This window comes from Panthera pardus, unplaced genomic scaffold (genome assembly GCF_024362965.1).
Source record: "Panthera pardus isolate Hobbes unplaced genomic scaffold, ASM2436296v1 HiC_scaffold_8, whole genome shotgun sequence".
Taxonomy (NCBI): domain Eukaryota; kingdom Metazoa; phylum Chordata; class Mammalia; order Carnivora; family Felidae; genus Panthera; species Panthera pardus.
Window position 1 is genome coordinate 140,309,245 of NW_026527013.1, and position 26,396 is coordinate 140,335,640.

The 26,396-nt window shown below is 35.0% G+C and overlaps 1 protein-coding gene across 1 annotated transcript in view; it reads right to left on the reverse strand.

Moving 5' to 3' along the window:
- The window catches only part of WASL (WASP like actin nucleation promoting factor), a 62,025-nt gene that overhangs the window by 19,896 nt on the left and 15,733 nt on the right, over window positions 1-26,396 (reverse strand). Inside the window, 4 exon segments of the mRNA XM_053896633.1 lie at window positions 4,069-4,092; window positions 7,407-7,503; window positions 8,735-8,821; window positions 10,629-10,763. Coding sequence (XP_053752608.1) covers window positions 4,069-4,092; window positions 7,407-7,503; window positions 8,735-8,821; window positions 10,629-10,763 — 343 coding nt within the window.

Here is a 26,396-nt window from a genome sequence, read left to right on the forward strand (position 1 = left end):
TGCCGACAGCTTGCTCAGAGCCTGGAGCCTGCTTCAGATTCTGCATCTCCTTCTCTCTGCCCCTCCCCTGCTCACACTCTGTCTCTCAAAAATAAAATAAATGTTTAAAAAAAATGTTTTTTAATACCACCCCTCCTGAAATAGGTGTTCAAATAGTAACTATAAAGGAACAGCCAGATTCACCATTAAAAAACAACAACAAAACTATTATTACTTTTTAGAAAAAAACAAAAATAAAAATATTTTTATGCTGCTTTGGGTTATATAAAAGTTATTATTATTTTGTGGATATTCTAAACAGTAAGTAGAGTTGGCTAAAGGGAAGTTTAATAGCTTAAATTATCCCAGCTAATAAATTCTTCTCTGGGAATTTTTAAAAAGTTAAGATTCTTGTAAGCCTGATTTGTAAGTCGCTAGAGAAAATAATTCAGCCATCTCTGAAGAAAGTTCAAGGATAAAGACAGGAAAAAAATATAAGTGGTATGTAGAATGAAAAAGTTTAACTCCTACTGTAGTCAGACTGTGTTTCCCCTCCTCTCTCTACCCCAAAATGAGATGTGGATATACTGTTATATGTCTGCCAAGCAGTTTATAAAGCCTTTGAATTAGCTATTTAGAATCATTACACGTGAATCTGATTAGTACCAGTTAAAATATTATTTAGTTAAGTCTACACAGGAAAATCTGAATTATAGCAATGTATAGGAAATTAGTATTAGCTAGGAAATTAGACTGTTTTCCTAAACTTTTCCTTTTATAGATGGAAAATTAAGGTGAAGAGTCAGGTGACCTATCAAAAGTCACACAACTGTGACAAAGGCAAAGGTGAACTCTGCAATCTTGGTTCCTGGTCCACTACCCTTTCTATTAACTACTATTGTACTTCCTACACTAATGTCAAACCATAAGGTGATTGATAATGCTAACTTTACAAATGTCACCGTATACAATTTCCTTACCAATTTATTAGTTCTCTTAGTTTATAAACAGTTTATTATTTAATAAATACTCACTAGTAACTTTCAAAATTTAGAAAAAAGTTTCCTACTATTCAAGGGAATGGGTACTTGGTTCTTTCTGTCGATAATAGTCATTTAGAGTTAGAAGGTGTTCAGAAATAAGTTTAAAATGGCATTCTAAAGCCCAATTAAATATTTGTTTCAAAAGTGACAGACTAAAAAAAGTAAAAACCTGTACAAGGCACAGAGTCATTTTTTAATAAAGGAAGGTTTATGGGAGATTTGGTAAGAGATTACAGAGATACTCTTAAATCACTTCTAGTAAAAAGTAATTTAATTCTTCCACTTACGAAATTATACTCATCCTAAGAACATATACTAAGTAAATATATAACGGAGGAGGCTGTTTCCGTTCTTTTTTTCAAAAAACAGTCAAATGATAAATTACCTTCTTCTGATTAAAGACAACTGTCACAGAAAAGGCTTCTTAATATTCTCACTGAACAGCATTTCTAGTTAATTTTAAAACTAAAAGAACAAACTAAAGTCCTCCCCTTAATTTCATAAAAAGCAGAGAACTCTCACCAAGGTAAAATAGTTGAGAAACACGTGGCCCAGAGGCCTCTGATGTCAAGCAGTCATGAAGCTGAGAACAAATCATTGGAAAGCGTCTAAGCTAAAAGGTGAGACTGACCAATAAAGAAAAAAGAAAGATGCACGGATTAGGAGTTAGTGAAGAAGACACTGAACTGCATTTCAGGAATATATGCTACTTGTACATAAAGTGTCTTTTTAATAGTTACAATTCGAGAAAAGCCTGCTAAACTGATAATCTAAACGAGGGTGGAAGTCAAAGCACCAGCATGGACATCGCAAGGTGGTTACGGTGTCCGCTGCATCTGCTGGTCGGGCACCAAATGCAGAAAAGTAATATGCTGCCTCCAAAACAGCGGTCTCCACAGTGGGGAGAGCAAGACAAGGACTGCACATCAGGAAAAAACATTAAAACTTCTATTAATTTTTATTTCATCCTTTATTATGTAATATATTAATACCATATTATATGTACATTTTATAAAGAAATATACAAATATTGGTTAGTGCAATTTTGCCTTTTAATGGTACTATTTTTATAACTGTCATTTAATGAAAACAAGTTTGGGATCACTGCACCTAAGGGTAAAAACTACAGGTCTGAAGATTTCAAAGCAAGAGCAACTGCAGAGAAAGAAACTATATTTAATTATGAGTATCCTAACTAGAAGTAAGAAAATGGTGAGATACCACTGTCACATAAGGAATATCCAAATTCTTTGTATTCATGGATTAGGTGCCTTTTCGGAAGTATTTTTAAATGTACTGAAAAGATTAAAAATTTTAAAACCCCATAAGGTATTTACACCCTTAACTTATATTATTTGTACAACGTCTACACTTTAAAACCTCAGGTTACTTTCCCCAAAGATGCCACCGTTAGGAAGCCTTCCCCCTGTATTCATACAAGCTGAATGCAGAATGCAGAATCACAGAATGCAGAATAATAAATGCAAAAAGATTAAAGTACTGAGGACACCAACAAGGCAGAGAATTCCAACACTGACGTAAAAGTTCACGGATGAAGGACTTCTGACGCGGCAGCTTCTGCCTCCCTTTGCCTCTGCCACATATTAGCCCCAGGACCTGGGGTACTGATTTATGTCTCAGTTTCTCTTTCAAAATCTTCTGGACATGGCACAGTGGTTCAGGGGGTGGGCTGTGGAGTCAGACTGCTTGAGACTGAATCCTGCCCTACCACTTAACTAGTTCTGTGCCCTTGAGAAAGTTACTCACCTGTGCCCCTGCTGCTCTCCTATAAAATGGAGATAACAGCAGCTACTTCGTAAGATTGCTGACAGCACCTGGCTGGGAGTAAGTAGTCAGTAATAGGAGCTGGTATGATTATTGTTGTTATTGTCTTCATCGTGATAACTAATATTTACTAAGTACTATGCTAAGTACTTTGATTACTTCATTTAATCTCCAAAGAAGTCCTATAAATTAAGATTTCCATTTAAAGACAAAGTATATAAAATTTGGCACAAGATAAGCCCTAAGGCTACCTAAGGCAGCCATTTTTTTTTATTACAATAAGGTAAATAATCCAAACGGTCATACAGCAGTATTTGATTCATGTTTTTATATCAGGAAAACAAATTTAAGGATAAATTCAGAAAGCAATATATGTGTTTAAAAGAAACAAACCCTAACAATCACCAGTAGTTGTCATATATTAAGAACTCTGTATTATTTGTTTCCCTGAATAATCTATCTAAACTCTGATGAGAGGATGTGAGATGCTTTTAAAAGGAAAAAGTAGTATTCTCCATTATAGTGAAGGTTCCTAGAGCAATGGTTCTTTACCTTCACAGGATCGGGGACCCCATTTAAAGGTGATGAAAGCCCTGCATCCTCTCTCCCCAGAGAAAATATATACACTTAAAAATTTAACACACTATTTCAGAGATGCTTTATGGAGTCAAGGATGAGAATCTCTGCCCTAAAGATCTGGGACTTTGTCCTTTTTATTTTAGTATTCTGCTTTTACTTTCTGGTATACATGTTTTGTTTGTTTTTTAAATGAAATCCACAACACTTCAAGTGTTCCTTATCAAATTAAGGAGGGTTAGATACAGCTACTGTTAGCTCTAAACATACCATTAAAGTCAGTGTTCATTCTCCCAGGGGCTAATTTTGCATTACAAGCGTGAAATTATATTTTGAAATTAAAAAAAAGAAAAGACGCATCTTAAAGTACGCAGACTGAATTTATCTTCCTTCTCTTCAAAGAAGATACTAAGTCAAGATTATAGTTTCTCAACTTAATCAGTTGTGAATACAGAATGAAGATATAATATTGACTGTCACCCTATGGAGACTTCCTTCATGCTACAAAAAAGTCAAAGAATAGTACATTTCTAAGACTCATCTTTGTTGTTTTAAAATAACACAATAAACTACAGTAGTTGATCACAGATACTAAACATTAAGTATTAATGTATGATATGTTTCTAAAAAGATTAAACTTTAACCTAAAATCTTCTTCATCAATAATTTGTATCAAAGAGCTTACCATTTGGGGGATCTCGTCTTTTCTCTGTTAGAAAATAAATTAAAATAACATTATTAGGCATATGTAATATAAAAAGCAACATAAAATATTAATTCACCTAAACTCTGTCTTAATTCCTAAGTCAACGTACAGGTAGTTAAGAAAGATTTCTCTGAGGAACTGACATCTGAATAAACTAAGAGAGGGAACAGCATATTTAAAGGCCCTAAGGAAAGAATAGCATGAAGGAACATCATGAAGCCTGGACTGGAATGAGCCAAGAGAAGAGTAAAAGGAGAGAAGTCAAAGGAGACGGAGGGACTGGATCATGTAGGGTCCCACAGGTCAAGGAAGGAATATAGATTGTATTTTAGATATGATAGAAAGCTCTTATAGGGTTTCCAATAGGGCAAGTAACATAACCTAATCTATGTTTTTAAGTTAACTTTGGCTACTACGTGGAAAAGAGATCATAAGGGGCACCGGGTGGTAGGAGAAAGGCCAGTGAGGGAGTCAGGGTAGTCTAGATGACAGAAGATGGTGGCTTAGATTAGGGAGGCAGCAGCAGAGGTGGTGAGAAACAGATCCAGATTCTGTGTTTGAAGGAAGAGACAATGGACTCATGGATAGGATTTACAAGGGACCATGGTAAGCCAGAGTGGAACATTTTACCAAGTTGAGGAAGACTAGGAGAGGAGTCGGAATAGGTCTAATTGGGGTCAGGGAACATGGATCAAATGCTCTACTCAGATATGTTATGTTTGAAAGCTATTCTGATGTCAACTGAAGTAAATTAGTCTGAAGGTTGGGGGGAGGGGTCAGTAATACAGATAAAACTTTGGAAGGTTTCAGCATACGGACAGTTTTCAAGCTGCAGGACTGAGTGAAAGCATAAGGGTAATGAAAATACACAGAGATAACTGAGCACCGGAATAGACCAAAATAATAACAAAGAACTACAGCAGATTAGGAAGGAATAAAACCAGGAGAACTACCAATCCTTTGTATTCATACTCTTACATACGAGGTCTGATATCATTTTAGATTTAAGAAATTCAAAGTGGCTGAAGAATTTTAAACAAATAGAATTTCCAGAGATTTTCTAATATAAAGTTGTCCAAAATTATAAGCGAAATACCCATAAATGATGATATAATAAAAATAATTAGTTTATAAATAGCCATAAACTAAAATTAATAGGATTTAACTGGAGGACAAGTGAGAAAATCCTGGCAATGGGAAACATAAATGTATTAACTCCATCTGGTGGTCTGATGAAGTAACTTTTTGAAACATTTGACGTAATCAAATTCTGTCTATATCAATGAATGTCAATCTCCCATTTCTCAGGTGATGTCACCTCTGCAACCAGAGGAAATACTTCTTAAAGTGATGACAACAGATATGGAAATATACTGAGATAAATATAAAGTTCAGAGTGTAAATTCTAAAAAGTAACTTAAAAATAAGACGGTATCCTGGCTTGAAAGCCATACATATGAAAAAAACGATGGCTTGGTTGAACAATGAATGGGAGGTACTAATGTGAGGTATTTGCTAAAACATTAGCAGGACAGTGTTTAATCAAATCAAGAGATGTGTTTTAGTATCATGGAACCAGTGAAACTACTTTTGGAGTACTGTGTTCAAATCTGAACCATCTGAAGAAGACATAAAAATCTACAGTGGATTCAGAGCTCAGTACTCAGGATGAGTCTATAAACTACATCATGTGATGAGTAAAAAACTGGAACTGGTTAAACTAAAGAAGTGAAGGAGTAAGAACACGATAGATGGCTTCCACTATTAAATGGCTACTGGGAGGAAAAGAAAACAGACTAATTTTTTGTTGCTCCAAAAGTCAGACTCCACGCATCTAAGTTAAAGAGAGGTTAGCTGGAGTTTGACTTAGCATGAAGGACTACCCAAAGATGAATCAGCTGACTCCCTAATGTTGTGGTCTTTCTGCTTGTGAAACACCATGCTTAAATGCTTAGGAACTGCGTAAAAAGAAATTCCTATACCAGCTGAAGACACCTTTAAGTGACCTTCCTATTTCAAAGTCAATTAGTCTATATTTTAAGAAACATTTTTTACTCGCTTTGATTTGGAAACGCCACATATTTTGGCTAAAAGGAACCCCAGAAAGCCCCTGGCCGAGTACCACATGTCCCTGAAATAAGGTACTAAACCATAAATTATTCCATAGCTTTAAATTCTTCCCTAGCATGGAATCAAGTGGTAAATGTCCTTGATCCCAAAAAGAAGTAACAAAAAATAGGTCCCTAACAATTCTCCTATTTGCTCATTACAGTTAAGATATAAGAAGAAGGCAATAGTGAGCAACAGCTTACTTCATTTTATTCTCATTTTTACCTCACTTCCCTCTTGGAAATACATTAAAATACTAATGGAGAAGTATAAAATGGAATACATGATTTTACACTCCAGTTTTCCAGATCCAATGTCTTATTTTTTTCATGGCTTAGTCCCTCTTATTGGTAAAGCACATCCCTGAACACAGTGGTAACATGTACCCCCAGATATACAGAAAACTTTCAAGGAGCATATGGCATAGTTTTAAGGATATCTATTTGCTGATCTCGATACCCATATGTTATTTCTCCTAATACTGATTTGCTTAAAACGATGATTTTGGAGAGGTTCACCTTTCCTAATCACCCTTCTCCCACTTCCTAACAGGAACAGTAGACTGTTAACAAATATTTCTATACCAATAAATTTAAAGTTCTACACTATCTTGCATCATTCTCTAATTATCTTACATATATTAAAGTCTCATGAATTACACTGCGTTTCTCATGGTTTTATAATAGATAACATTAGGGACAAAATAGAGACAAAACAGTGTTTACAGATTATATTTGCAACGTGGCTTATTTGCTTCTAGGCTTGCCTAAAAAGTCTTTGTTCACAAAGTATTAAATATTCTAAGAATGTAAGAACAATGCCATAAAAACGCAAATTTAAGAGTCAGTATATATGGAATATTACCAACAAAAAAAGGTTATCAGAATGAGTTCTTCAGTAAACTGAAAAAAACTAGTTCTTAATATGCCTCTTAAGTAAGGATCATCACCTTTTTTATTTTTATTTTTTTGTAGAGGGGCAGAGAATAAACATTTTAGATTTTGTGTGTCATACAGTCTTTGTTGTAACTATCCAACTATTGTTGTGGCAAACAGGCAGCCACAGACATACTATACAGACAGTATGTAAGCCAATAAACATAGCTGTGTCTCACTAAAACTTCAGGTGGTGGGCCAGATCTGTCCCATGAGCCTTAGTTTGCCAGCTCCAGTTTCAAAGAATTAAAAAAAAAAAAAAAAAAGGTTTACCAGATTTCCTTTGTCGCCGGCCCAACAAGTCTGTAACTGCTTTTCGGAATTTTTTTGCTTCTTCTTCATTGGCAAAATTAAGAGCAACTTGACAAGTCTGAAATATATATATATATATTTTTTTTAGCAAAAAAGGTAAACAGCAAAAAACATGAATTTAGCTTTATTTAATGAAAATGTTGATAGCTAACAAAGTACATTTCTGAAGAAGGAAAGCTGACTTTACTAACAAAGATTCAGTTTACCTTAAAGTTTTAATTTTACCTGAAAAACCTAAGAATGCTAAAAGCACAGAAAAAGCAAAGTAAAAGACTACACTTAGAAAAGCTGCCTATCACAGTGGACACTCAAAATTAAATTGAATACTTTATCTTCAACAACAACAAGAAAAGAAACAAAAAAATTTGATCCTTCAACAGAGCTCTATAAAATAATTTGGATTTTAGAAAAAGCAAATACCAGAAAAGTTGGTCAAATGCAGGCCAGCTCTATCTTTACTAGGCAATGTTTTTATTTTACAGCTTAACTGTAGGTATTATTTAAATTATAACTTTAATTCAGGTAAATTATTTAAAAACGTGGAAACACACTGACATTATTGATTATGGTACTTAATGCATACTTTTATATATTTACATATATTTATATTTTATTAAGAAAAATGTGGAAAACAATAGCTAGAGAAGAAAATATTTTTTGAAAAGATAGATCATCTAATCCAACCATCTTTTTTCTTATTATAGAAAATTTAGGAAATACAAATATGAAAATAAAGAAAATTAAAATCACCTATAATCTAGACACTCAGACAATCCCTGGGAGCATATGGTATGGAAATCCTTCTAACAATTTCCCCAAGTATATGCGATAAATTTTTGAAATTCTGTTCTCCCCCCTACACACATTTACTTTATTTTAGTACTCTCCTAAGTCACGAACTATTCTTTTACAAAATAACTTGAATGGCAATATAATATTCGATGTTTAAAAGATATCATGGATTAGTGGGCAATTCAGACTTCATTTTTACAGAAAACTAAATGCCAGAAAGATTAAGCTATCTGCCCAAAGACAAAAAGATGATGAAAACCAAATTTCTTTTCACGTAGCAAGTTATATTCACAGTACTCTTTGAAATCCTTTTTGTTTTTTTGGCCCTTTAAAATCGTAGCCATTTCCTCTTTACTATCTATGAAGATGCTTTTAAAAGTAAAATAATTCTTTTTATTTTATACAGTGTTTACATGGAAAGCTCATAGATGCTTTCCACAGACAAATGTAAAAACAATTACATTAAACAGGGCAATAAAAAAAAAAATATGACTTACATCTCCAGCGAAGGTATGAAAATATCCTCTAGGACTATTATATACAAAGTTATTGTATAGCTCTTGTTCCCACAATAGTTTCCCATCCTAGAAAACAACAGTTAAAATAAGAGTTAACAAAAAGATAATCTCTAGGAATAAACCAAAATAGATGACTCCTATTAAGCAAATTGTTTTTATTAATAATAGCTTTTACATGCACAGAAAACACAGATATGCATAAAATATATATAACATAATTTAATTGGTGTTTTCTTAATAAGAAAATAGTAAATTCTGGGTATTTCTTCCATAAAAACTACGTATCGAGTGAGCTTAATTCAGTATGCCAAGATACAATCTCCTTAGCCTGTATTCCCAAATACAGTTACCTGGTCAAATACGTAACTAGAACAGTTACTAGGTCATCAATGTCAGACAGAAGGAATAGAATACTGCTGTACATGCACTGATGATCAATGCCTAGTTCCACTGGCAATAGACCGTGTGCTATCAAACATTATAGGAACATTTCATGCTCTTTTCCTCAATTCTGTAAGATGCTGGGAGTGTCAAATATACCTTCTCTGTACTGTTCACTAACAGTCTTTGAACTCCTAAATTTTATACAGTGGCTCCCTAATACTACCAGTAAAAGTAGTGTCAATCATGTGCAGAAAAAGACTGATGATTAAGGTGCACCAAGGGTAAACTCTGGTTAGGAGAGCCATGGGTGACTGGATTGTCATATGTATGGCTGTAGTAGAGGACACAGAATTAACCTTAATACCAAAGGTGGCTAATTGCCAAGCATTCAGCAATGGTTATCTACAATTAGAAATCAGTAGTTAGAGGAAGATAAGTATTGCCCTATTCTGAAAGCAAAGTTCTACCTAGACCATGACTTAAAAATATTCAGAATTCACTATACACACAGGACCACCCATTCCTTTTCTCTTTGTGGAGTTATATGTGCACTTTACTTCTAAATAGTGCTTCTCATTGGTGATGAGAAGTATGTCAAAACAACTATGGGTTTCTTTCAAACTACTGAATGTTTGCCCATCCCCTAGAATCACTGCCATAGTTAAGCCACTGATAACAGGAGTACCCCACATCTCTCAGCTGTCTTGGAGTATGGAGAAGTGGATGCTAAGAAGCACTAAGTTACGAAGTACAGTAACTTAAATCTTACTTAATCTCAGGGAAACACTTTGCAATAGACGCAGATGGCTCTCGCATTTTATAAATAAATAAGCCAAGGCCCAGAGAAATTAAACATACAGAGGCTGACATACAATCTATCCGTAAGTATCATCCAGGAGAGTTCAAAGTCAATGTCTTTTGGGGTTTTTTGGTTATATTTATTGTCACATATAAATATTACAAAAGCCTACTTATAGAAAAGGTTTTAAAAGATAAATGGAGACTTCATCTCTGCAAAAAGGTAATTACTTCTATGGTAACTACAAGAAATGAATACCTGAGAATGGGCATCCAATCTAGAACAATGTGGATTTGTGTTTGAATGTGAGAGATACAAAGCTGTGAAAATGTAAACATACCTACGTTGAGAAACAACATAAGGAAAAATGGGTAGCAAATACATTATTATAGATACTGTATTATGCTTTAAGCCTAGGCTGAAGTAACTAACAGTACATACTAAACTAAAATACGCTTTTATAGTTCCTTGAAAGGACTTTATACTACTCTGTATGGGACAAGATGAAATAGAAGAGTATCATTAGAAAGAGAGCATGTAGGGAAAGCCCAAGATGTAAAAAGTATTAAACCATACATACAGGATAAACAAAAATTACATACGTAACATACATAAATATATGTAAAAATCGTAACTGAAATAAAAAACCTAAGCACCTACAGTTTAAAGTGGAAGCAAAACAAAACTCACCTTAATATCAAATATTCTTAAAAAATAAGATCTCTGTGGATTGTCCTTAACAAGACAAGCAACACCGCTGCACTTCTTTGACCACATACAGTTACGATCTGCTGCATATAACTGTACCACCGCTGAAGACATAGTCTGGAAAATGTAAAATTTATGGCCATTAGGTTCAAAATAACACTCAGATGACCTCAGCCCCTGCTGACATCCTGATTGCAACCTCATGAGAGACATGGAACCAGAACCACCCAGCTATGTTGCTTCTGAATTTGTGACTCATAGGAACAAGGGGATAATAAACATTTATGGTTACTTTTTGAAGAAATTACTTATTCAGTAATAAATAACACAATAACTATGCTAAAAATAACTATGGAAAGAAACATTTATTGCTGCTTAGAATGTATCAGAAACCGTGTTAAGCACTTTTAAATACACCTCCATTTAAATTTTATTACTATTATAATTTCATTTTATGCTTGAGAACCTCAGAGTTAAAGGGATACATAATTTACTCCAAATCACACAGCTAACCGGCAGAGTTGAAATTCCAATCCAGGCAAGTTGTGACTTCGGATCCTGTACTTACTCCTTGCAAAATAGAATAATCCCCAATCCCCCTTTATCCATGGGGAATACATTCCAAAACCCTCCAGTGGATAGCCTGAAACTGCCGATAGTACCAAATCCCATATATACTATGTTTTTTTCCCCTATGGATACATAGCTATGATACAGTTTAATTTATAAATTAGGCACTGAGAGATTAACAACTAATAACACAATAGAACAATTACAACTATATACTGTAATGCACGTTATGTAAATGTGGTCTCTTACTCAAAATTATCTTATTGTACTATACTCATCCTTCTTGTGATGTGAGATGATAAAATGCCTATGTGAGGAAATGAAGTGGGGTAAAGGCATAGGCATTATGATGTAGCATTAGGCTACTACTGACCTTCTGACAATATGTCAGAAGGAGGATCATCCACTTCTAACCTGCAATTGACCTTGGGTAACTGAAACCATGGAAAGCAAAACCATGGGCAAAGGAGGACTACTACACTGTTTTCCAATAAAATGAACATTTAAGTAATGAAGTAGTAGTGTTAGTAAAGGTTGATGTCTGTATAGCAGTTAACTACTTTAGTATGGTACTAAATCAAACGAAAGCAAAATTTGTGGTTACTAAATTATAATGCTGGACACTTTGATCATACCATCCTGGAAGACAGATTCTAATATCACCTTTTTTAAAGATGGTAAAACTGAGGGAAAAAAGATATTAAGTGACTTGCACATGGCCACTTAGCTTGCAAGCTATACTGAAAACATGAAGAATTATTTGAGTGATCGTTGTACCAATTTTTCCAAGGATATAGCTAACTAGTACCCTTTCAGACATGTAAGAAAGAAGCTAATTGTTACATGCAAGGAACACAGCACATTAACTTCTACCACGTTGCCACCTCACTCATGACAGTAACATAAAATAATGGAAACTTTAGTTTAATTCTTTTTTTTTTAATTTTTTAAATGTTTATTTATTTTTGAGAGAGACAGAGACAGAATGCAAGTGGGTTAGGGGCAGAGAGAGAGCGAGACACAGAATCTGAAGCAGGCTCCAGGCTCTGGGCTGTCAGCAGAGCCAGATGCGGGGCTCGAACTCATGAGCTATGAGATCATGACCTGAGCCGAAGTCAGACACTCAACCGACTGAGCCACCCAGGCGCCCCAACTTTAGTTTAATTCTAAATTAAGTTTTTTTTTAGGAGCACTTGGGTGGCTCAGTCAATTAAGCATCCATCGACTTTGGCTCAGGCCATGATCTCACGGTTCGTGAGTTTGAGCCCTGCGTTGGGCTCTCTGCTGTCTGCACAGAGCCTGCTTAGTTTCCTCCGTCTCCCTCTCTCTCTGGCTCTCCCTCACTGGTTCAGTCTCTCTCTCTCTCTCTCTCCCTCTCTCTTCCTCTCTCTCTCTCTCCCTCCCTCCCTCAAAATAAATACACTTAAAAAAAAATCTCCTTTAAGCTTTTAAATAAATAAATAAATAAATAAATAAATAAAGTTTCTTTTATAGTATAATCTAGGAAGTAACTATTCAATTTTAGTTTCTGTCAGAATGATACACCACACTTACAAATCCTCTGAAAGTAATAATCATGTTTTTGGGTCTAAATCTACTGATTTCAGGGGCACCTGGTGGCTCAGTCAGTTAAGCATCCAACTCCTGATTTCGGCTCAGGTCATGATCTCACGGCTTGTGAGATTGAGCCCCGCCACTGGGCTCTGTGCTAACAGAGCAGAACCTGCTTGCGACACTCTCTCTCCCTCTCTCTCTCTCTCTCTCTCTCTCCCCCTCTGCCCCTCACCTGCATGAGTGTCTCTCTCTCTCTCAAAATAAATAAACATTTAAATCTAGTGATTGCACTCCTAAATGGGAAATCAAGGAAATAATTTAAAATACCTCAAAAATTTGTTATTTTTATATAAATATGAAACAAAATGTTTATACGAATATATTAGTTACAGTTTTTTAAATAAAAGGAATTTAAAAACCAGAAGTAAGAGATGATTTAAGTAATTATAGTATACCAGTTCAATGAATACTGGTCATTATAAAAGGAAACAGACTATATTAGATTTAGAAATAAAGTTGTTTTGGGTTACCTAACTATGGCTGGGGAACTTTCAGACTCATATACACAGAGTTTATATATATTAGTTATAATAATAAAGTCAGAAATGTAAGATGAGTGTACTTTTGGGGAATCAAAATTGTATAAAGACTTTCCTAACTAACAGTGCTCCGTGTTATGTTTTTAACTTTTATAGACCACAAACTCATCTTTGAATTTCTGATAGTCATTGACAGCACACAAAGCAGCAAGAAAATTTCCACAAGAGCCATTAAAAAAATTATAAAGATAGTTTGAAACATATCAAATGTATATACTAGGATGCTGGGCTTAAAAAAGGACACTATGCCTTTGGCTTGCTCAAAGCATACTTTGTTCTTCTCCAAGTATAACACGTATCATTTTCTGCTTGGGCTCCCCGACCTCAAACTCCTAACACTGAAAACCTCAACCAAAAACAAATGGATTCTGCATATATGACCCAAAGGTATTAAAGAACAGACTGAAGGATTCAAAAATCAGATGAATAAATTTGTTTTCTAAGGCAAATTCATATAAATTACTGTCCTTTTAGTATGATGCTGTCAAAAGGCATTCATTTCTCAAAAGAAATTAGGAAACTAGATACCAAGAAAAAAATAAAAAAATCCTTTTACTTTTCTTTTTAACCAAAAAACAAGAAGTAACAGCTCAGAAAAGAAAAAAACGGATTATCAAATAGAGTCTGAAATTCCATTATGGAAATCCCCTTGCCAAATGACCAAACATTAACATGTCAAATGTATATGTGAACCTAAAAAAAAGTAACAAAAACTAAAAATCTACATTTAAACATTTATATAAATGTAAAACAAATTCTTAAAACATCTGCTTGAGAAATAAAGACCTGTGAAACAGTTTAATAGCATTCCACATAAACGTGGTTAGCAGAATAAACCTTATTCTAAAACAATTTATAGAATTTTAATACTGAAGAACCCACCTGTAATCAGAAGCTATTTTCAATAACTGGATTTTCAAATTTCTACTACAATCATACTGTCAGTATATGCCTCTTTCAGCCCTTTTTATCTTCAACTAGCAAAGTCTGAAAATTATATAAAGCCCTTTCTGATTAATTCAGGAAAATTATAGTAAATGCAAGAATAGCTTACACATATAAAATTTAATATATAAATGCTAGAAACATTAAAACAGTGACTATCCCTTAAGCCCTAGATTGACAGTGACTTAATTAAGCTTTTGAAAACATTCCTTCCATTCCTTTAAAGAAATTACAGCTACTCAACTCCGTTACATCTGGTCTCTCATAACTGAGAGGTATTATTGAAAAACAACCTGAGGACAAGTGCTTAGGAAAAGAAATCTATTTCTTATTAGCCCAATAATATTAGGGTTAAAATTTGTTAATTAAAAGGAAACAAGTAATATATCAGCTTTTGTAGAAACAGAACCTGTCCTATCATACACAGTCCTGATATTTCAGTACTAAGTTACTGAAATAACACATTCATCCTCAGAACTTTCATTGTCAAGAGCAGACAGAAGATAAAGGATGAACTCTGGGATGTGGATCTCTCCCACTGTCCTTCAATGGTGCACTTCTACCTCTCAGGCAGACTCTGCACCAGTCAAGAACTATTTCCCCAATTCCCTAGGTTAAATGACTGGTTTTTTCCCTCACTTTTCTAGAGCACCTTCTTTCTGAATATCTTGTGTAAATCTTATTGTATCACAACTTATTCTAAAATAGACTAATTTGCTGTATTGATTATCCATTTTAGTGGACTGTAATTCCCTTAAGCACCTGAACGGTTTTGCAAGAATATATATATTTTCACTTCACCTACACTTTGCTCCAAGTAAGCAAACATTTGTTAAATTAAAAATTACATATTCTGATTTTGATACTAATACTATGATAATGTCCTTGATTTTAGGATACACATATGAAGCATTATAAAGGGGTATGATACCGGCAATTACTTTCAACTGGTTCTGAAAATAACTGTATATATATATGTGTACATACATAAGACAGAAGAAACCCTAACGAAATGTCATAAATGCTTGACAAATCTGGATGAAGGATATGCAGGAATTCTTTGTACTATATTTGCAACTTTTCTGTAAGTATGAGATTAAAAAATTCTAAAGCCCAAATGATTCATAAAAGTGGAAGACTCTCAGCCTCCTTCCACAGCCATGAGTCTTGGGACGGTGGTTCTACCTGTACGTATACTAGCTACTACCACACTGACTCAAAACTAAGAAAATCACTACTTCTTCCAATTCCTTCTATACTCATACCAACGTTGTTACAGGGAGCTTCATCCTGAGTAAGAAAGACTTAAATCACAAAGATTCACCACTTCTATAGTTTACATTCTTTTTACATTATCAGAACGATCATGTTATATAACAGGTCAAAATAAGAATTTTAGACTAGGAAAACAGACGTTTCTTTTATTACAGGATCAGCTAATGACAGGGAAAAGACTGGAAGATACTAGGTCTTGTAGATCCTTGCCTGACCAACTGCCTACTTAGTACTAAGATGACTTAATAATGAACAACTGTCTACAAATATTATTTTAATAATCCAATAAATATACAATGTTGTTGAAGGAAATCATTTTTAAAGATATATTTTCAATTAATATCCAAGATAAACAGAGTATGGGGGGGAAAAAAATCACAGGATTGAAAACATAAGTCTTTCCTATGGACATGATAGTCTAGATTAATAGCCAAAACACTCCAGCTTTTGTGTGTGTGTGTGTGTGTGTGTGTGTGTGTATCCAAATTCCTAAAATCTAATCCAGGAAAATCCATCCTAAGTTTTCTTATTATATAAAACTGCTTTAAATGTTCCTAAATACTCTGACGATATATTCACATGAAATGACCCATTAGTATCATAAATATGAAATTTTAATATGAAACATAAAAGGAATTATAAAAGAAAAAGAAAAAATTTGGTTATACTTCAATTAAGAAATTAAAAATCATGTAAACGAGGAATTTGATTGAATTCTTATAATTATTTAATTGTGCAGTGATTTCAAGGAGCAATTTTCTAAATAATTAAAGTATAACAATGCTTTAGTTACACAGCCACCTAAAAAACCCAACACAGAAACCAGCAATTAAAAAAAAATAGAAACAAGACTCCTGATTGCAAAGTATCAGTAAAAATTACCCAGGAAAAGAAAACACCAATAATTTACTCTGGAAAGGGCAGATTTTATCACCTGGTAATTTCCACAATGAGAAATAACCAGAAAGAGAAAGGAAAATAGAAAAAGGTAGAGATTAAAAAAGAATACATCAAAGACAGAAGACTCCACAAGAAACCGTAATTTTTTAAAAAGCAAAGTTGGAGGATTAAAAGAGAAAGTGGACAAAAGCAGTAAGTAACAGAATCTCAAGTGTGTGTGTGTGTGTGTGTGTGTGTGTGTGTGTCTGTGTGTGTGTATAAAAGCCACAAGAAAACAGCTGCTGTCTTATGGATCAAGCAGAAATGGTGTTTTAGGCCTTAGTAGCTACTTAAGAAAACGACCATGCTAGGCATATTCATTTACCAAATGTTTACTGAGCACCTACTATGTACACGGAACTGTGAGAAATGGGGGTGGGGGTGAATGAAAGTGAGGTCAAGCACAAAAATTTATTACAGACATGGTCCTCATGAAATGTGTTCTAATAGGCACAAAGACATTGTTAATGATTACAAATGCTATAAAGGAAAAATGCATCATACAGGAAAAATGTAAAACCTACCCAGCATGGGAAGGCTGCCCAAGAGTAACAATTTACCTGAAGGATGAAACTGAATGAGTCAGGCGAGCAAAGGGGTGGAGGGAAGAGGAGAGGAAATAGCATTCCACTGCAGACAGATCAACAAAGACCCTACCATGGGAAAGTGCTAATCTGAGTAGGTAAGAAAGAGAAGAGTGGCATGGAATGAAGTCACAGACTTCATATTAAAATATCATCAAACATGGCTCACCTCTGTGGTTTAGAGAGATAAACAGCCATGTGCAGTTTGGAGACTTTGTCTAGAGATGTAGTAGAGTGGTTTATCATTCCTATAATGGCTTTTGATGTCTCTTAGTATCTCAGTTCTGGTATACTCTTCTTCCCCACCCCCACACCCCGCCCAAGGACCCTGGGTTTGTCCATATGATTTGCTTTGAACAATAGAGCCTCAACAAATATAAGCAGAAGCTTGAAAACTACTTGTACGTAGTGGCTTGCCCTCCTGGAACTGCTGCCCTAAAATCTTGGGGTGAAAGACCATATGGAGAGCCGGCCCCATCATATTACCTGTCCTTGCCAAGCCTTGTTCCCACTGGACTGCCCACTGAATGCCACTGCATGAGTGAACATAGGTGACAAACTAGACACCCCACCAATCCACAGAATCATAAAATATAAATCAGTACTGCTTTTAAGTCACAAAGTTTTCAGGTGGTTTGTTTGCAGCAACATGTAGGAGATTATTTGAATATAATAATAACATAGTATAGATGGTTCTAGCTCCTTCCTCCATTTCATTTATACTGGACATGTGTTTAAAATTACCAGTAAAGTTTTCAGAAAAATTTTAATGTTTATTTATTTTTGAAGGAGAGACAGAGTGTGAGTGGGGAAGAGGCAGAGAGAGACACACACAGAATCTGAAGCAGGCTCCAGGCTCTGAGCTGTCAGCACAGAGCCCAACGCAGGGCTTGAACCCACAAGCTGCAAGATCATGACCTGAGCCGAAGTTGGACGCTCAACCAACTGAGCCACCCAGCACCCCAGAAATTTTGATCTATAAATCGTAAAAGTTTTAGAGCTCACTCTCACTATCAATGCACTTTCTTTTTTGGAATCATTGTTTAAATGCATTTTACATCCAAAAGCCTTACTAAAAGATATGTACTGGACAAGAGACTAAGCTCACTCACTAAACCAGTCATGGCCACACATCAATCTCATATGGTGTCTGTGATTTAAATTCATACATCAAAAAGCTGTAAATTATGTGGCAAAGATCTTTAGCATTACCTGCAATCAAAATTATAGATGCTAAAACCACAAATGGCAAAGTTTACATCCTCTTAGTTTTCTACTTGAAGGATAATCATATAAAGGTGAGAGGAATAGTGATCTCAATATAGACTGGGTTATGTTTGCAAATAGACAGGACACTGTAGTAGACGGGCAGCAAATAGGTGCAGCTTGCTCTCTTCTGCCTTTCCCTTCTCTGTAGCTTAAGTAGACATGCTTTAGGGAGTTTTTCTTCTTTCCTCTTCTGTGGGTTTCAATTTTTAGGGAATGAAGGTGCAGATGGGAAGGACGGTCCCAAGGATTACCACCTCAGCTGACCAAAGTTTAACATTTACCGGCTGCGCCCCAAGCTCTGGCAACAAGAAAATGCGGGCGCGCGCGTGTGTGTGTGTGTGTGTGTGTGTGTACAAAATACATTATAAAATATACAAAGTATATTATGCTATAATATAAAGTATGTTATATTGTAAGACCTAAGTATATTATACATTTTGTATATTATACATTTTTATTATAAAATATATTTATTTATATATTATTAAATATATATTTTTTATTCTGCTACCACTTTCCTGCGCAAGTAACAGTTTGGGAAGAGAAGGTGGAAGGTTGTTACTTTGGTCACTGATAGGATTTCAGTGTTCCTGAACCCAGTATCATTTCACCATAAATTTATCCAGAGTATAATCCAATCCCTTCATTTTACAGAAGAGGTCAATTTATTTCTCAAAGTTCATATTGGTCAGCTCTGGATGAATTTCACAATCAGATGCTCATTTTATATTCACCACACACTACTCATTGATTTATCCCAGTTACTAATTTGTTAGATTTTTGACCTATCACATCTAAATGATTTCAAAGAACTATATATCCTTAATATAATTTTATCCCTCTATTGATCTCATTTGGTTTACCTTATTTTGGAGGAGGGCAGGGGAAAGTTAGTGGTGGTAGCAAATAGAGGACTACTAGTGCATGAGAAAAAAGGATCTTTATGGAAAGAAAAACTTCAAACAGATGTAAGTTATACGACCTGGGGACATAAGCAGATTTACCAAGAAGCCAATTCATTTAAGTTTCAGAATCTTTTACTTGGAAGTGTCCCTTACAAAATTTGGTTTGTTCTCCTTTGGGGAGCACATGAAGGAGCAGCAACCCCAGCCACATGCTTAAGGGCTCCTCTGTAGCTATTCTTGGAGGTCATCCTGGTACTTCCATCAAGGATGCACTACCTCGACATCCGTCCAGCCCCAGCAAATAACCTGTCCCTCTTGGAACACAAAATGCTCCCAGACCCAATCTTTAACCCCAAGGAAAAGGTATGAATGACTGCTATTTAGCACCCTGCTGGGGGTGGCACACTAAGACCAAACTTTGAACACTTCTGGGGAAAGGAGAGTGGTCCAGCCACCTAAGATCAAGAGCTGGAGTTTTATCCCCAGGCAAGAAGCATCCTCTAAACAAAGTGAGGGAAATTAAAGATGTACCAGTAACTAGTTTAAGGAAACTTCTTTGAGCTTCACAACTATCAATATTTTGATCAAACATACTAGAGCAGGAGTCTTTTCTATAAAATACCAGATAGTTAATATTTTAGGCTTGTGGGCTCTTTGGCCTCTTTTATCTCTGCTGCCATAGCATGTGCAAAAGCAGCCATAGGTAATTTGGAGATGACTATGTTCCAATAAAACTTCATTTACCGACACAAGCAGGCTATAGTTTGCTAAGCCGTGTGCAAGAAGAAAGGATCTCTCTATAGAAAATACAAAATTGTTGTCATGTAAAGAGGTGCTCAATGAATAGATAGCCAAAATAAGTAGGAAAAAAAATATCAAGAAAGTGTATCAATTAATAGTAATAGAAATAAGTTATAATAAGTAATAAGCCATTTTTCTGGATTTTGTGATGTTTATGGTATTTTTTTTGTTGTTATCTTTTCTCATACTAAATCACCATTTTTATATTTAATTTTGGATTCTTTTTTTAAAGAGAACCCTTCCAAATTATGTAAGTTTCAGGCCACAAAACGTGGATCAGCCTTATTTGGAGTAACAATATAATGCACCAATTGCAGCAACAGGATTTTGTATCTAAAAAAAAAAAAAAAAAAAAAAGAGCTAACTCAATATATTCCTTTTGCCAAACCAAACTTAATGTAGTAACTTTTTAACATGCAGTGACTTTATCAACAGAAAAAAACTGCGGCTGAGCAACTTCAAAAAACCACTCAATAAAAAAAAGGTTTGAAAGGTCACTGGCAATGTGTGGGTCTAATGTGGATGGGTTGCAAGAGTCTTTATAGTTAACTTTCTACCCAAAGTAAGAATTCTTCACGTGATATTGTTAACAGACAATTAAATAACATTTGCTTGAATGCTTGCTCCAATGGAGAATTCACAACTTGAAGGGAAAAACTCTTATTCTTGAGCAACTCAGAAAATAGATACTGAACCTAAACCTGTTTTCCTGGCAATTCCCACCCACAGGTATTTAATCTTTAATCGTTCATTTAAATATCTGTTGAACATTTGCTATGTGACAGGCGCAGTGCTAGTTACTGTGGCTACAATGCTACAAAACTGGAGATGTAAACTATTCCCCCACTAATCACAGCATATCATATATGAGTAGTGGCAATAACATTTTCATTTTCATAAAGATGTGCCCCAACAACCCTACTTCTCAGGTCATCTCTTTTTCAGCAAGAATTTATTTTGGTCATTTCTCGTCTGACCTGATTTATGGATACCTTATCAGTCTGGTTGCCCTTATCAGTCTATAGGTACATGTGGTCTGACCAGTGCAGAATATTAGCGAAATGATGGAGGTGATAATTTGTTCCCAATCACAGAAAGAAATGCATGTGCCACCTCATTCTCACCTCTCACACTGTATACTGAAGACACAGGGCACCATCTTTCACTAATCATTATCCTCTCTCATGTCCTGATTTTCCATTTCAGTTCTTTGCTCCCAAAGGCAAAACACCCTCTCTCACCCTCCCTTTACCTGGCTAATTCTGTTCACCGTTCAAACCTCAGTTCAGATGTCATCTATCATATCCCTTCCCTGACTCCCTCAAAAAGTGTTATAACTTAACCTACAGTTAATATCCTACTATTTATGAGAATAAGCAACATGAGCTTGCCTAACAAGGCACTTTAGTCCATTTCAGGAGGAAGCAGTTCCTCTTTTCACTAGGCCTTACCAAGAAGATTCTCTTCAAAAGTCAGTGGACTGGTTAGGTAATTAGACCCTCTCAAACTACACCAATGGTTAGGTTAAATATTTTTTAGTGGCCAGGAAATGCTAAAGAATAAAATGAAATCTAGAGTTAAAAAGTCTACAGGAGGGGGGCCTGGGTGGCTCAGTCGGTTAAGCACCTGACTTCGGCTCAGGTCATGATCTCGCAGTTCATGAGCTTGTGCCCCGCGTCGGGCTCTGTGCTGACAGCTCAGAGCCTGGAGCCTCTTAAGACTTCTTTGTCTGTCTGTCTGTCTGTCTGTCTGTTTGTCTCTCTCTCTCTGTGGCCCACCCCGGCTTGCACTCTGTCTCTATCTCTCTCAAAAATAAACAAACATTAAAAAAACATTTTTTTAAAGTCTATAGGAATCAAATATGCTGAGAAGTTCAAAGTTCATTAAAAAAAAAAAAAAAAGCACAGAGAACACAGGGGCACCTGGGTGGCTCAGTCCCTTCAGTGTCCGACTTTGGCTCAGGTCATGATCTCACAGCTCGTGAGTTCAAACCCTGAGTTGGGCTCTGTGCTGACAGCTCGGAGCCTGGAGCCTGCTTCAAATTCTCTGTCTCCCTCTCTCTCTGCCCTCCCCTGCGTGTGTACGCTCTCTCGCTCTCTCTCTCGCTCTCTCTCTCTCGCAAACAAATAAACACTAAAAACAAAACAAAACACAGGGAACATAGTCAATACTATTATAACAACACTGTATGGTGACAGATGGTGACTACACTTTTGGTGGTGAGATATGTTGTACACTTGAAACTAACGTAATGCTATGTGTCAACTCTACTCAACATAAATGAATACTTGGAACAGGAAAAGTTACGATCTCTGACGTAACTAGTACCAGAGTTTCCCCACTAGTACACATCGCATTGGTACTAACAAAAATTCTCTGAAAGGAAGCCCACGTGAGCGTTTCCTGGACAGATCTGCCATAAGTCCGCTGCAGTAGAGCCCACATACTCAAAAAACTACAGGCAAAATATCTAAAAAATACTGAGATGAAAGGATCTAATAATTAGCAGGAATGAGAAATATTACATAAGCAAAGATAGTGTGACATACAGTATGAAAGAAGAGCTATAACTGATTCACAATAACCCCAAAAAAGTTAAGTCTTAACCATAATCAAAATGGATAAGTTCATCAGATGAAGCATGATAGGCAATTTGCATCCTGTAATAATGATGTATTTCTTTTGGAGCAAGAAAATATAGCAGAGTAAAATATATGGTACCTCAAATATTCACATAGGGACCTACTTTATCACATAGGAGTTAAAATAAGTTCAGTAATGTGTTTGTTCTGTTGTACTAAACCACAGTAAAGCACTAACACATTTTAGAAAGACTTCCATCAAAATCAACAAAATATTTCAAATCTTACATTTATTAATTCAGATCTTCAGAACCTTAATATTATCCAAAATTACTCAGGCAACTCGAACTTTCTAGGTCATCGAGAAAAATACCCACACAACTCATTAAATAAACTACAATTTAGTTATACAATGAGATACAATACAGCTGCTAAAAAAATAAAAGAATGAAGAGGTTCTAAGTAATAAGGAAAAATCCTCAAGATACATTGTTATGTGAGAAAAAAGCAAGATGTAAAATGAAAGGTGTAGTATGTTAACATTTGTGCACAATAGCAAGAATCAATATTTGCCTAGTATGCATAAAACTCAAAATGGACACAGTTGCTACCTATTTTGTATATGCAAAGGTTTTTTGTGAGGGGAGGAAGGACGAGGCAAATGTAAGATAGCATGGAAGAGAAACTTTTCACTTTCATATATTTTGATTTTATACCATGTGAGTATTTGAGTTTTTCAAAAAATTAAATATTGATGTGAAAACACACAAAAAAGAAAAAGACCCACTCAAGTCATATCATGGTAGAAGTCTGGGTGAAAAAAAGATCTTTGTGATCTAAAAACTGTAACCCAGGAAGAATTTCTCGCAGCTTTTAAGAAGCCTTCCTTTTAAAAAAAAAAAAAAAAAAAAAGTCATTTTTGAGAGAGCGAGAGAGCACATGGCAAAGAGAGAGGCAGACAGAGGATCCAAAGCAGGCTCTGTGCTGAAAGCGGAAAGTCCCACATGGGGCTTGAACTCACACACTGTGAGATCATGACCTAAGCCGGTCAGATACTTAACTGACTGAGCCACCCAGGCACCCCAAAAAGCCTTCCCTTAAAAATTAAGTGAACATTGCTGAAAATAACATACTATAATATCTAAAGGCATAAAGTAATAAAAAGGCAAACTTTGGCTATTATAAAAAGATAGCCTATGTCTGTAATGAAGGCCAAAGTCTATGGCTTCTTTCATAAACTTTCCCTTTGAGTCTTTTGAACTCTTAACATGATTAATCAAGACAGCAAGTTTAAATAAAATTCAGTCGGTTTTGTCTTCCATATTTGTTATTCTATATGCAGCAATTCATAATTATCCAAGCTTTTAAAGACAGTAATAAGGATGTGTATACATATTACATGTATTATATAATATAAATAGAAGTATATAAATTATGTGTAATATGTATACACATTTCTTTTGTACACATTATATATCATATATTATATATACACATATATATATACACACATTTAATTTGCTTGACTTCCATATGTACAATCAAGGTGGGGGAAGAACATGCAAAGAAATTAATCTGAAAGTAAATGGAATTTAAATTCAACATACAACCTAAAGACTTTAGATTCAAAATTTGAGACTCATACATGATGTATAAGAATTATTAGAAAAGAAAAAAAAAAAGAGAGGCAAGAATCTTTCTTATTTTTTCAAAGATTTTATTTTTAAGTAATCTCTACACCCAGCCTGGGGCTTGAATTTACAACCCTGAGATCAAGAGACACATGTTCTACCGACTAAGCTGGCCAGGTGCCCCAAGGACCTTTCTAAGGTTGTTTTTAAGGTTTACACTTTACAGTAACCAGATCTATTATGGTGATCCTTTTGCCATGCATATAAATGTTGAATCACGATGCTGTATACCTAAAATATGATGCTGTATTTCAATTATGTTTCAATTAAAAATTTTATCCCTTGTTAACAACTTCAGACTTAAAATTATAGTGTTAAACATCAGTAATGATCTACTCAATAATTTGAAATCATTTAATAAACCAAATTTCATATACTTCCTCAGAAAGCTTAATGTTGCTAGTTTCAAAAGGCATTTTTTATTCAAAATGCATGAACCAATATTTCTAACTCCAGTTATCATTACTGAAACTGAATGAACATGCCTAACTAGATGTTCGATTGCAACCACTACAAAGGAGTAGGAAGCAGACTGTATTAAAATAAATGGTAGATCATGTTTTTTTTCTTTTAAAAGATTTTTATCATTAATAAACCATAAACTTGGGGGGCAGGGTTAAATGTTAGGATTTTATATAATTTAATTCTACTCTATAATGTTACACTCAGCACTATAAAGGCAAAAACAGCAAGCTAATAATTTTCTCTCTAAATGGAATGGGTGACTGGATCCCATGTACATATTTGGATACTTAAATGTTCTATGTTTTTAATGCATAAATTATTTGGGAAGAATTAATTTTGAGCCAAGGTGAGTGACTTAGGCAGGAGATGCCTAAGGCAGGAGGTGAAAAGATGCTACTAGACTCCTTTTCCTTCTGCTCTTTGGAGCTGCACTGTCTAATAAGGAGCTCACTAGCCACACACAGGTATTTAAAACTGAAAATTCAGTCCCTTTGTCTTACTAGCCACATTTCCAATGCTCAATAGCCATGGATGACTACTTATTAAATGGTACAAATGCAGAATACGTCCACCATCATGAAAAGTTCCATTGGATAGTACTGCTCTGGAAAATCCAAGGGAGAGATTTTATATAAATACTTTATTAGAATATGACATAGAATTTATAAGGTCAGGAGTGGAACAGAGTTGGAATCATTAGACAAAGGAATATTCATAATAAAAAGAATAAAATCATATTTATTCCAAAATGTCTGGCTAACTAGAGACTCAATTTGAATACAGTATTAAATTCAATTTAACAGATATTTATTATATACTGAAAACAGAAAAATAATTAAGGGCTAGTCTCTGTCTCCAGTGACCTAATTAGGGAGATATGTTTTAAATGAATGCTACAAAATGAAAATGTACCAAATGAAATGTACCGAAATGAAAACAAAAATAAAGTGCTCTAGAAAGGCTGAGAAGCAAATGCTGAATTCTGACAGGGGACAAAGTAAGGGTAGAGAATCACAGATATCAGGGAAGAATAACGTGAGGACTAAAGCACAGATTCTGGGGTGGATTCCACCACTCACTTGCTAAGCGATTTTAGGTAATTATATACTCATCTTTCCAATCCATTTCCTGATCTGCAAAATGGGGATACTATTACTAACTTAATTTTGTGTTATAGAGTAAATTAGTTAATACATGTAAAGTGTTCTGAACAATTTCTTCATCATAGGGTGATTAAATTTAAATGAAATACAGAAAGTACTCAGAAAACTGCTTGTCATTGTATGTACTTCTTGAATGTTAACTATTATGATACTCACATTATCAGTTGCTATATTTCCAATCAGATCATTTTAAAGCTCTACTACTAGCTTACAGAAACTAGTAATTAGAGAACTAACATTTCCTGTTTTCAGCAAGTTGGTCAATTAAAAAATAAGGAGAACCAGAAAAAAAACCCAAGCCTGCGAAAACATGAAAGAAACCCTCACACCTCTACAGTCTGCAAATCTGGGATCAGAATTGTAACTAAAAACAACACCTTAGTACAGTAAATATTTTTTACAATGGCA